We start from the raw sequence: 13,601 nt of genomic DNA on the forward strand, positions 1-13,601 counted from the left end.
TAATGTATTTTCAAAGTAATATATTATTTTATAATAAATCTGAGGTATTTTATAATATATCTTAGGCTTGATTATAGAAGACTTTTTCATTGCTTAGGTCCTACTAAGAACATACAATTTTTTAGTAAAAATAAATCTAAAGATAAAAATTTGAATTCAAAGATAAATTTTTTTTATAAATTATAAATAATGAAATGACAATTTATTTATTTTTATAAATCTGAAATGATTCGGTACACCTTTGAAGCCGCTCAATTTCTTAGTATCCTTCTGTGCTGGAAAACAACTAAAAAAGACGTATAACAACTCCCGAAATGGACCAAGAAGCTACTTACCTCAGTTGTTGACCCAGGCAGGCTTCAGTTTCCTCCACCATATGAATCTTTACTGCTCTCTACTAAATGATAAGCATGAGAAAAATGTGTTGAGATCACACCCAAAGTTATATCTAAATATGGTGGTTGTTCCTCACTTCTTGTCACAGTTCTCTTTCCATGGACGATGATCAGTCAAACCAAATAAACATCCAGTCTTTTCAGATCTCTAAACTAATATAGCAAAATACTGAATCATTGTTGCAGCTGTATCCCGAAAGGCTTTATTCCTCAGCAGTAATAGTTTAAGTAGGTTCGCTTCTAATCACTCGACAACAAACACAAACAACGAGCTCTTAGGCTTTAAACTTTCAACGACTGAAAGCAAAGTGCAAGAGAAAGAAAACATTCAATTGCCTCAGCAACGTTAGGAACAAAACTTCAGATCAGTTCCCATATCATATTGTAAACTTTTGCCATTCAGTTGAGCTGCAACAGCTGCAAATAACCTGATTTAGATCAGTTCCCATATCATATTGTAAACTTCTGCCATTCAGTTGAGCTGCAACAGCTGCAAATAACCTCCATGGCCAACCGGATTCGTGACCTTATTCTGCTACTGTATTAACGCAGCCATGGCTTTTATATGTCTACCATCCGCAACTTGAGATTAAACTGCTATGCTGTCTCCAATGGACCCTCCCACTTCTCTACTAGCTCTTGCAATTTATCAAAACCCTGCAAAATAGTAAAGAAAATATATTTACAAATTTTACATATAATATCTGGTAATTGGTAGTATCAGGCAAATGAAATCTGATACTCACTATCCGAGTCGTGAAGCTGCCAAATGATTCACCCTGCAGGCGCTTGCTCTTCCAGCCGTAAAACAATGGCTCCAAAACCTTCTCTAGGTTTTGGACCTTCACCTTGTTCGTAAAGCATTTTGCTAACGAAGTCTGATTAGGTGTCCCACCAAGCCAGACCTGAATTGCATTTTAAACAGAACAATATAAGAATTTATGTTACCAAGGAAAGCTTGATGACTTGCATTGGCTAGTTGCAGAATCTGTATATTCTACAATTAGTAATAACTCAGGTTTTCAGCAAACAACACCACTTTTGGATGACTATTAAATGGAGATTTCACGTCCATTATGCTTGAGAGCAAAATGACACAAAGTTTTAGTTAAAACATATAAATTACACAAAATTGTTAAACCTGACTTTGATTGGTACAACTGGATAAACAACTAATGCTGTCAACATAGCAATGGAGTATGAACATCCTATGAAGAAATGGGACATACAATTCTCCCGGCTGATTTATCATTCAGATATTTCCAGTCTATATAATTCCACATATCTAACCATGCAACATTAGCACAAATCATAAGTGCATTTGAGTACCTGGTAGCTGTTGGGACCATCACCAACCAGTCCTAGCTCGGCCATGTAGGGTCTTGCACACCCATTGGGACAGCCTGTTACCCTTATCACAACTGACTCATTGTTCTCTATGCCTACCTGTGAAAAGAATAAGAACCCATTCACTTCTTAAAAAAATAAATCTTACCATTATGGAACCAAAAGTTGCATTTTCCTAGGAACCCGTTGTCACTTCTCAAAAAAATAAATATTACCATTATGGAACCAAAAGTTGCATTTTCATAATTATGTATAAATACATTAAGATGGATCAATTAAGGTACTAACCTTATTGAATACAGCTCGAATCCTTTTAAGAATTTGTGGTATCCCCCTCTCAGCTTCTGTTATTGCTAGTGGACAAAGTGGCAGTGCAGGACATGCCATTGCAGTTAAATTAAGAGGATCAATTTCCGTAGGTTGCTGCAAGACAAAACATAAATGCTGAATAATAAAAATACGAAACCATCCATATTTTCTTTTTGGCTATAAATACATTTACTTTCTTAGTTGTACTAAAAAGTACCTAGCCCAGTATACGTTATGAACCTACTACTAAATCAACTTGTTGGCTCTAATATCTCTAGTCCATTAGTAAACCAGACTTTCCTTTTAAAGACAGTCAACTTGGAAAATTTCTTTCATAGAGCAGAAATAATTTTCTTAAAGTGAAGAACAAAATATGACAAGCTTTACCAGTAGACCAGCTTGGGCAAGTGCTGCGGTGATAGGTTCTTCCCATGAGTGATGAATGTCGCACAAGATCAAATTCTGGTTAGGTGTAATCCGCACATTCAAGTTATACTTCTCAATTATTTCTCTTAGTGTTTTCTTCATATTCCCACCTATACGCCCGCTATCAATGTGTACTCCACAGAACAATGCACCATTACCCTGCATTGGCAGAGTAGCAATGAAAACATATTACGAAGATATAAACAGATATGGTCTGAAATGACAGAAAATTTTATAGTAGCCATCAAAATGTGAAGTTAAAGGGCAAAACCGCACATGAAATTGTACCTGTTCATGCCATCCAAGGTAACTCTTGAATTCCCACTCTGGTAATTCTCTGAATGGCTCGAACTTCTTTCCATAATACTGCTCGACGACTGTGCGGAATTTGTCAATCCCCCATTCACCAATCAAATACTTCATTCTACTATACCTGCGGTCATCTCTCCTCCCATTTTCTCTTTGTGTAACAACAATAGCTTTTATAGCATACAAGATGTCTTCTTTTGGTACATAACCTAAAGGCTCTCCCAGACGAGGGAATGTGGTCTCCACCCTGTGTGTTCTTCCCATGCCTCCTCCTACCTACAAAAGCAAGTTGCAATGGTAAAATTGAGTAGATCACATAATAAAACATAACATAACCTGAAGTAAAATCTATTACATAAATATTGAAGCCTTGAGGTTCTCCATCAATATCAGAAACTACGACGACACCAATATCATTTGTCAGGATATCCACAGAGTTGTCAATAGGCACAGTCACTGCAATCTTGAACTTTCTAGGCAAGAATTGAGTGCCATAAATGGGCTCTGGAGAATCAGGGAAATTAGTCCCATGTGAGTTGTCATTACGAGCTTCGACTACTTCAGGGGGCTCTGCTGACATGATCTTTTCCCCATCTAACCATAGATCATAATATGCGCCAGCCTGTGGTGTCAAGAGTGCAGCAATATTCTCTGCAGTTTCCTGAGCAAAGACATATTCTTTTTTGGTATATGGTGCTGCAGGAGCTAATACATTTCTGTTCAGATCACCACATGCACCAAGAGTTGAGCCCATGTTTTTAATAATAGTGCCCATTACAGTTTTGAGGTTCTTCTTCAGGATACCGTGCAGTTGAAATGTTTGTCTAGTGGTCAAGCGGAGAGTGCCTGTGCCAAACTCATCTGCAAGATCATCCATAACCAAGTAGAGCCTGTTCGGTACTTTCCCACATGGATTCTTTGTACGAAGCATAAACTGGTAAGACTTGACACCACGTTCATCTCTGTTAGTTTGTTGATAACTTCCATGAAATTTGATCAGTTGGGTGGCAGCCTCATTTATGTTTGGAGCTTCTGAAGTTAACTCCTCATTTAGAGGATATCTAAGGAAATTGCTTTTCTCCTTGAACAATTCAACCTTGCTTCGCTTTACCTCAGAAGTATCTGGCCTTATAGGCTGCAAAAAGAAAGAAGGCTAGGCTGTCAAATGACATGACTTAAAGTAGCATTTAAATATAACATAATGAGGTACCTCTCAAGCTCACTGTTTAGTGAAAAAAAAAGGGTCCTTGTGATAACACAAAAGTGAAATGATTTATCTAAAACATATTAAGTTGAAGAATTGATGAAAGTTCTTTCTTTAGGCTGAATTGGGCTCCAACCTTTAGCAATTATAATATAAGCAGGATTATGTGGAGATCAGCAAAGGGAATAATTAAGAAGCTTTGCACAGACACCAGGGAATAGAAGAAGAAAGATAGGAAGAGAGATAAGAAGAGCAGTTTCACAAATCCACTAAATAGAATAGTATTTTACTAAAAATCAATCATTTTTCATGACTCAATGATTATGCTCTCAAAAATTAAAATTTTTTTCATAGAATTTATAGCGCTCCATGTAATGCTATTTATAGTTCATTAAACAATTCTAGAACAACGGACTATGATATAAGATATTCTAGTTGATCTGTAGTGTTACCAAAATTTCCTGTGACAGTATGATCCACTCTTTGATCCATATAATTATTCACTATCGTTCCCTCATTGATACTAAATTATAAAGTAAAATTTCCACTGTTTACAATCCTTTATTTAATGTCAATCAAGAAGGGATTCTATGTGAACTATAACTTGTTAGAGCAAGGTTGAATTTACTATATATTTTTTCTTATTATCTTCTTATTTTTTGCTCTTCTGCTTCTAAAATTTTCTTGCCTCTGACCATTAAGTAAACAAATTTATTTGAAAAATAAAATAATTTTATTGATCCTTTGCTGAGAGTTCGACGGCACTGGCATCATCCAAGCAATCATCTTTGCTCATTCCAATCCATGTGAAAATATGGTCGAAATTTTCTAATCCTCTTTCAAGAGGTGCGGAGAGGTATTTTATTTGCAAATTACAATTATTTCAAAAGATGCATGCTGGTAGATTCTAACCACATGGTTCAAGATAAAAGCTTATAACCAAGAGGAGCTAATCTAAACGTTCTTACTCATGTGACCTTAAACATCAGACTTAAAACAGTATTAAAATATACAAGAATGCCTCTTTCTTAAAACTGCTCATGCACATATAGGTTTCGCTTGAAATTACGGTCAGAAGAGAACTTGTAGCAAGGTCTAACAAAAAATAATATCTTTCCTGGGAGTATCATTCAGCATGTCATAAGTGGTTTATGACCAGTTTCTAATGATGTTAACGTATTGGTTGTTCCACAGTGTTCAATTATTGACCATAGTTGTTTAAGAGTACTTTCAATATTCCTTCGGACATACCTTGGATGTACAAAAAAATGTTCTGCATCATATGCTGATGCATTGGAGAACATCTAGACAAATGTTGCCAGATTGATGAAATTGTGGACAGAAGTATGGTACTTACATATATTATAGTACCAATATAAAAGAAGATCTTTCCTTCTTCAGAAAGGTTGACACTCCGGCATCCGCATTCCTAATTAGGGCATCAATTTCTTCTGACGCCTCTGGCAGATGGAACCGGTGTTAAGCCCATTTGAAAATTTTAGGGGTATCTAGTCCGAAGAAAAATTGATCAGCAAAAAAATGTAGGATTTTACGTTACATAAATATGAGTTATGCTTAGGAATGACCTACAATGTTACCTAGGATTCTAGCCATCTTTAGTAGCTATTCAGTGAATATAGTGGGACTCCAATCGACTTAGAATTTATAATCCTATTAAGCGAATAAGGTTCCCGACGTAGACCGGAGCTACAACTCCTAACACCACTCGAAGAACGACAAAGAGAGGCTAAACCAACATTTCCTTTTACAATACCATCCACACGATCAATTTTCACCATCATCTGAACCAGAAAGAGAGAGAAAAACAAAGCAAATTCACAAATCTTACGGCGGAAACAGCCGTGACAACCGAAGAAGAGCTCGATGAGGACGCCACCGCTAAGCTCCGGGAAGATCGCCCAAATGGAATCAACCCCGACGACCTCAGCCCGCGAAACCTGTGGATCTGCACCCCCTGATCCGCCCCAACTCCAACCCCGCCCGCCGCTGCAGCCGCCATGAGAGATAGGCGAGAAGGCAGAAACCCTAGAGGAAATCTGGTCTTGAGTTGTTCGAGCAGGGCAGATCAAAGAGAGTGAGAGGAGCTAAAATCAGAGGACTGAGAAACAAAGCATAGATTTCCTTTTTGGAGGCCAAAAAGGTGATGGACGCGCGATATATCCACCCAATGTTTCTATATCCGATGTGTTATGTATGGATTTATTGCAGCGAGAATTCTGCGTTGGAATGGGTAATGGTGGGTGACAATAGCATGTGGGCTCCGGAGCCCAAGTTCGTCGAACCTGGATGGATTTGTTGATGCTACGCGTATATATTTAAAGTCGGCAAGCAGAGTCGTGCACGTGTGTCCCGGCAGACTAACAAGCGGCCCATTCCGACTTCCATTCTATGGGTCGTAAAAAGCCCACTTAACGACGAGAAAGACAATTACCTCACCGCGAGCAACATTTTTCTACCCATTTATGAACCACGAAGGCGGCAGTAGATATCAGTGGAGCCCGGTGGGCGCCGTTGGTTGCTCCTACGGCGATGTAGATGGGGCAGAGGGTAAGCTTTGAAAAAATGGAATAATCATAAAGATTGGATAATCATTTCATTGCCAAGAGATTTGACTTCTTTATTGACTTTTGCGGTGCATTTGTTCATGGGATTAGAACTATAAGAGGAATGTTAAAACTTGTTTTCCAATTGCGAAATCTAGATTCTCAAACAACGAATCATCGTGGGAAAAAATTATGTGCGAGGGAAAGAGAGAGATGTATATTAACTTGATTTGCAAAAATATTTATCCTCTGAACATAGAGCTTGATCTGCTGACAATAAATTCTCTTCATGGGAGAGGGGTCATCATAGACTAATTGGAATCACTTGAGAATAATAGTCTCGCATGGGAACTAAATATATCATGTCTTGTACCATAATTTACTAGCTTAATCTTATGGGTTACAGTCATATTCGATTACCATGTTGATTCCGTTGATGGTTTGTCACTTCAGCATGGTTTATGATATAAGAGGGCATGTAGAGATGTATAAGAGTTCTTCCAAACGCTGACGTCACATGAAAACCCAGCCCTAATTTCATCAGTGGATGTATGACAACTAGATTCTCTATTGCAGTCATAATAATCTGCAACTGTAATTGCTGTAGCTCCGAAATATCTTTTATGGTTGAACCTATATATATATATATATATATATATATATATATATATATATATATATATATATATATATATATATATATAGAGAGAGAGAGAGAGAGAGAGAGAGAGAGAGAGAGAGAGAGCTAAATCGTGAGTCAAAATTTAATACAATCCATATTTTATGTAGAGGGATAAACCACATTCTGATTAACAAATCAAAATTTAATAGATAGAATTGCAATTATGACAAGTAATAATCTCCAAGCTTGATGTTTGTTTTTTTCTTTGTCCTCATTGATTATTACTTGTGCATGATCCTATCAAAGTGCCCCACAAGCAACGCAAGATGCCCAAGAGATATTGGTTTGTTCTAAGTCTAAAATATAAGCTAAACATGCACTACTCTGGTTTATTCATTTACTTGTGTGACAAAATTCAAGGTTTGTTCAGCACAGCCAAGAGTAGTACAACAATGATTCACTCAAAGATCTTCACAGTTCCAGCTGTTGAATATTTTTTATGTGGCCAAAAACTCAAAGAGAGAAAATTATAGCAGTATCTGCCCCATCTATTTGTGATGTCATGATCAAATATTTTTAGTTTCCATGAGGAACTGAATGGAGGAGCATTACAAGCAGTCAAAATCAACTCTGAATCAGTCTTAAGACATGATCTGGCACATGGTCAACCAGGTGGAGGTAACCTCAGCTAGAAATATTCTGTTCCTCAGATCAATGATTTGGCCATACTTTTCCAAGCTTCAGTGGAAATGGTGTACTGAAATAGGAAGAGTGAGCTGCATCTTATTCAAATTCCAGTTTAATGTAACTCCATATACAGCTAGACTGGAAGCATTGCAAATAATACTGAATCAAAGATTCTCCCATTTTACATGAGAATTAACATATAAGCGTGGCACCAATCAAACCCGCACAGGTTTTCTATTTTCAAGAAAATGTGGGAAAGAGTGTAAGTATTAAAATCGTAATATACTATTATTATATAAAATTTTTTAATGATAAAAATTAAAATTAAATAATAATAGTTTAAATATATGATACATGATACATATCTTTTGATGTTATTCAAAAAAATTTTATTTGATCCGAGAATATATCGTAGATCCAAAAATTATAATGATACTAATAAAAACTAAACTTGTATTTTTCTTTCTTTCTATCCTTCATGGAATTAGAGATAAAAATAAGATGAGAAAAGTTATATAATCTTTTAATTATTAGTTGAGTTATATGGTCCATAAGAGATCCGATCCTTTTATAAACAAGAGTAAAGTGACTTGGATAAATAATTAGAAGGGTCTCTCCCATCGAGGTCATCTCTTAAGGAATTATATTATAATTAGATATTTTTTTTATTAGTTGATAACTACAATCAAAATTTAATCATATCTCTTGTATACCTTAACTAATTAGATATAACTATATAATCTAGCATTCTACTACTTAATCTATTAATTGGTAAGATATAAAAATTAAAATAAAATTTTATTTTAAAATAATATTATTTAATTAGATTCGAAAATTCTGAAAAATATATTTTACACGTGTGCATAGATCTTATAAAACAAGCCAATAAGTATTAATAAATATAATAGTATATTAAGTTTAACTACTAATACGAGTCATAGTGGTCGTATATCATTAATGTCATACTTCCTTCTATGTACCATTAGTCATTCCTAATATAATTCAAAATGATCTATGTAATTTATTTTTTTAAGACGATCATGTTATCACATTCAATCATAATATAAAAAATAAATAATTTTAATTATATAAATAAGAATATCAATTATAATATCCACTCAAACATGTATTACCATATTTTTTATAGGTTATTTACAAACCCATTTATAATAATATACTCTTTCAAATACTTTAGATTATAAGACCTTTGAATAAATCAGCAATCAATATAGTAGAACTCAATTTCTTCAATGATGTTAATTATTTTTGAACTTTTTTTTCTTTGACTACTAAATACTTTATACTATAATGCATAGAATTAATAGAATACTTGCTATTCTTACAAAAAAAATTAAAATTAAAATATGTCACATAATATCTTTAGTGACTTGATAATTAAGTCTAATCATACAAAGATAAAATTTTATAATCATAAGGCATGATTAGTGGTCTTAAAGTATATTATAAAATCAGCTTTTGTTGTCAATGATATAATAATGTATTGCATTATATTTTTCTATATAAATTATCTCTCCAACTAGTATAAATATAAAATGTAAAGTGGATTTCCTACTTATTGAGGTAATTTACAAAATCAATATATGAAAATACTATTACGTTAAGTTGGTTAAATTTTATATATGTGAGCATATATTTATTTGTCTATTTCATATATCTTATTATTTTCTTTATAATCTTTTAGTGTTTGATTCGTAACTCTAATATCTAATATCTAAGTAGTGTTCTAACTATAAAACTGATATTTGGTCTAATATAAGTTTAAACATATAATAATATATATTTAACTATGGCATACATAATAATTTTTTTTTTTATTCTTTTCTAAGTTATTTTAAAAAGATTTATTTTAATTGAATTTTTTTGTCATTTACTGAATAAAGTTGTATACTAAATTTATCTAAGACTTGATCAATATATCCTTTTAAGATAGTCTTAGTAACATTTGAGATATATTTCTGAACATCTCAATACCAATAATATGATATGTCTCATTCATATCAAGCATCTTAAATTTTTTATGATAAATTTTTTATTTCATACAATAAACCAAGATCACTATTGATAAATAAAATATCATCTGCATACAAGATCAATATAACAAACTTACTCCCACTAATCTTCAGATATTAATACTGATCCATAAATTTTTTTAAATTTAAAGAAACTAATGATATCAAAAAACTTAATATACGGAGGGTTGTTTAAGGTTATCATAGATTTTGTAATTGTGCATACCAAAATTTATATTTATTTTATTTTCTTTATGAATCGTTTAGAGTAACCCATATAAATCTATATATTCATTTAGAAATTTTATTTTCACATTCATTTGATATAACTCAAAATCATAACATCACTAATGTCATGATGAGTTTAATAAGTTCATTTAAAAAACTAAATAAAATATCTTATTTTGATCGATGTATTTTTTATGAGTAAAATCTTTGACGATAAGTTTGACCATTATATCATTTATATTATTCTTTGAGTCATATTTATATAATAAACTTATTTATAGTTATTGGGCAATTCGATGAGTTCTTAAATAATATTCTGGTTCATTAATTTTAATTATCGATGTAATTTTTATGAATAAAACTCTTGATTGTAAGTTTAGCTATTATTGTTGGGAAATTTTGGGGCGACATTACACAGTGAAGAATAGAAAAACAAAATCTTCAATTCTCAAATGTATGTTTGTCGTCATGCGAAGATTGATGCATAAAAATCCGTAAAATAGAAAGTCACGTGTGAGATAGATTATGTTACGTAGGGAGATCGTATATTCCTGAATCCCTGTAAATTTCTAGGAGAGGGTGAAGGAGGTCAAGCACCCTCATCTCAACAGTGATCCACACAACAAGGCTATGACGACACTCCTCAAAACTTTAAGCTTGCTATGAGGTGGAGAGGGGGAGGAGAATAGGAGAGACAAGCAAAAGACTCTAGCCTATAAACCACTAATTCCCTCATATTTATAGAGGTCTTTTATCAACTTAATCCTAATAGAGCATCTCATATTGGGTATTGGATCTCCATCCAACTACCTAAGCCTCTTAGATTAGTGGATCTCTATCCAATAATCTCTTATGGGTACTTATTGGATCTCGATCCAATAATTCAGGGGCTTATTGGATATCCAATAAGTTAGGGGCTCTAGCAGATATCTTATATCCGAACCTCTACTCATTGCAATACTTACCATATGTGTGTGGCCCTTTAGGCCCAATATCGAGCTGGCCGTGAGTTATACCTGTCAGAACTCTTTTAGCTTAGTGAATTATTATCTCCATAATAATTCACTTGAGTCATTGATTGTAGATGTACTAGGTCACTACGTTGTAGTTTTCAGACGATACAAGGGAATCCAATCCATTAGACATTTCTGTCCTTAGTTACCATGTACCTATAATCCTTTATCCATCTAATATCCCAAAGATCATATACCGGGCATGGTGTTGTCAAACCTATACGGTTTCTACTCGAGTCTTGCTCTAATCAGATTCTCTCGGAGAACTCTTTCTCTCTCAATCCGAATGACCCTAGCTATAGATTGTTTGAGCAAGAACACATGGGACATTCCTCTCATAACACCGAAAGTGAATGATCCTTTATCGACACTCAATAGTCCTCGTATGGTTGGCTATCACTCCCAATGATCGATTGTGCTATATATGGGACATTCAAACCTATGAGTCGAATGTCAAAGAGTAGAGCACTCAGGATATCCTTGGTATCTCAAGTCTAAGGACCAGATACACCATTGAGACTACGAAATTGCTATTTGATAATAAAGTATCATCAACCATTCAACATTCCATAAGCAGATCAATCAGTGAACTCATTCTCCAATGTGTACCTGTACTGTATCCCTAGTGTCCCCAAATGAGCAACTATGAGACCAGCTGCATCCATCATATGGACGGGTATACAACACACCAATCTATTCGGTTATCTCAATGTTCATCTCGAGTAACCTATGATTGTGATTATTTAGGATATATATTTAAAGATGAATCGATCTCATTATCGTGATCTCATCACGATCCGATTCTCATTACACAGATCCAAGGACATCACAATATATATATGAATATATGCAATAAGTAATATAAAGTGATAAATATTAAAATATAATAAGCAAAAAGACTACGTGTCAAGTCACAAGTGTCATCACTTACGTGATTAGCTTGCAGGGCACATATGACTAGCAATTATATTATTTGATATTATCTTTTAAGTCATGTTTATATAATAGACTATTTTTTAATTTAGTTATTAGGTAATTGAGTTCATAGATACTATTCTGGTTCAACGATTTTAACTTTTTTTTATTGTATCATATAATATTTCAGAATTATTTCTTTATGTGAAAATAATGAAGAATTCTTTTATTCTTATATCATAATATAATTTTTATATATATTTGACGTAATTAAAATTTTAATTCTTTATATACATATATAAATTATCTTATTAAAAATTTACTTATCCTTAAATATAATAAATTTTAAATGAGTTAAACTAAGAATAAATAAAATTAAGAATAAATTATATGTGAAAGGAGTCAACTATATTGATACATAATATTCTTAAGTGTACAACTTTATCAACCATATTGAGGATATAATCTTAAATTTTTAAATACTATTATACTCAATTTCAATCAGTTCTTTGATTTAGGTGTCAGTTAATGGCTTAATAATAAATTTAAATTAATTTTTAAATATTCTAATGTGTTACCTATAGACTATAATGAAGTCTAAATATTATTAGTAATTATTATAAAACTGAATCTTTTAGAATTTTTAAATTATTTATTTTAATTATTTATTTTAAAACCTTTAATAGTTATTTCTATGATCCTTTTAACTAGTCTAATCAAGGTCTAACACACAGTGTATAATGTATATGCTAAAGTCATTTATAATAATTTAATCCAAAAATATAGAGACATTTATAAGAATATAATGACGAAAGTATCACTATAATAAAATAATATAATATTATTATTTTAAATTTTTTAATAAATATTAAACTATTATATCATCTCTATTTCATATTTGGGTGAAATATTGACATATCTAGTATTTACTCAAAATTATTTATGAATGACTGATAACATTCATATGGAATAGTATTTCTACATTTGAGTATACAACCCAAAACTGTAATAATATTATCATCCTGTCCCATTGCATAATTATTCAAAGTATATTCTTCTTTGGAATTATCTCTTTATTATATATATCATTATAAATATTATTTTTTTTAATATCATTTAAGACTAAGTTATTGGTCTAGGTAACTTTGGCAACTATAAGACTAATACAATAATATAAAATATAATTTAAAATATCTTATAAATGATAAAATCTCATAAGTTTACTATCTCAAGCGACATTAGTAGGTACCAATTAGATAAAACATAGGGATATGAGTTACAAATAATATTCATCAAACATAAATAATACTTTTATATAAAAATAAATATTATTTTATAATTTTAAAAATATACGTATAAATATCAAATAAATATTCAAGAACAATAATTAGATTTTTATTTATCATATGTAAAATTTCATCAATATGTCATATGAGAAAACTAATTCCAAGAAAATTATAATTTATATTTTTTAATTCCATATGGAATCCTAAATTAGACTAGTCAATCTTAGTTAATTGGGTAGACTCGAAATTTTTGTAGTGCTCGAATT

General features: G+C 32.4%; 1 protein-coding gene across 1 annotated transcript; it reads right to left on the minus strand.

Moving 5' to 3' along the window:
- Nucleotides 1-572: 572 nt before the first annotated feature.
- Nucleotides 573-6,098, minus strand: LOC135615389 (sulfite reductase [ferredoxin], chloroplastic-like). Its single transcript, XM_065113812.1, has 8 exons — nt 5,840-6,098; nt 3,142-3,921; nt 2,766-3,062; nt 2,439-2,636; nt 2,031-2,165; nt 1,725-1,841; nt 1,142-1,300; nt 573-1,052 (listed from the first exon to the last, which is right to left on the minus strand). Exons 1-8 carry the CDS (start codon nt 6,008-6,010, stop codon nt 993-995), a joined length of 1,917 nt encoding a protein of 638 aa, XP_064969884.1. The 5' UTR covers nt 6,011-6,098; the 3' UTR covers nt 573-992.
- Nucleotides 6,099-13,601: the final 7,503 nt, after the last annotated feature.

The sequence above is a fragment of the Musa acuminata genome, chromosome BXJ2-6 (genome assembly GCF_036884655.1).
Source record: "Musa acuminata AAA Group cultivar baxijiao chromosome BXJ2-6, Cavendish_Baxijiao_AAA, whole genome shotgun sequence".
NCBI classification, from domain to species: Eukaryota; Viridiplantae; Streptophyta; class Magnoliopsida; order Zingiberales; family Musaceae; genus Musa; species Musa acuminata.

Excerpts from the sequence above, each read along its gene's own strand:
- LOC135615389 (XM_065113812.1), bottom strand. The coding sequence starts at position 6,010 with ATGGCGGCTGCAGCGGCGGGCGGGGTTGGAGTTGGGGCGGATCAGGGG. Across the intron at positions 1,842-2,030 it reads TTCGAGCTGTATTCAATAAG|GTAGGCATAGAGAACAATGA; the intron begins GTTAGTACCTTA and ends TTCTTTTCACAG. Across the intron at positions 1,301-1,724 it reads ATGGTCCCAACAGCTACCAG|GTCTGGCTTGGTGGGACACC; the intron begins GTACTCAAATGC and ends AATGCAATTCAG.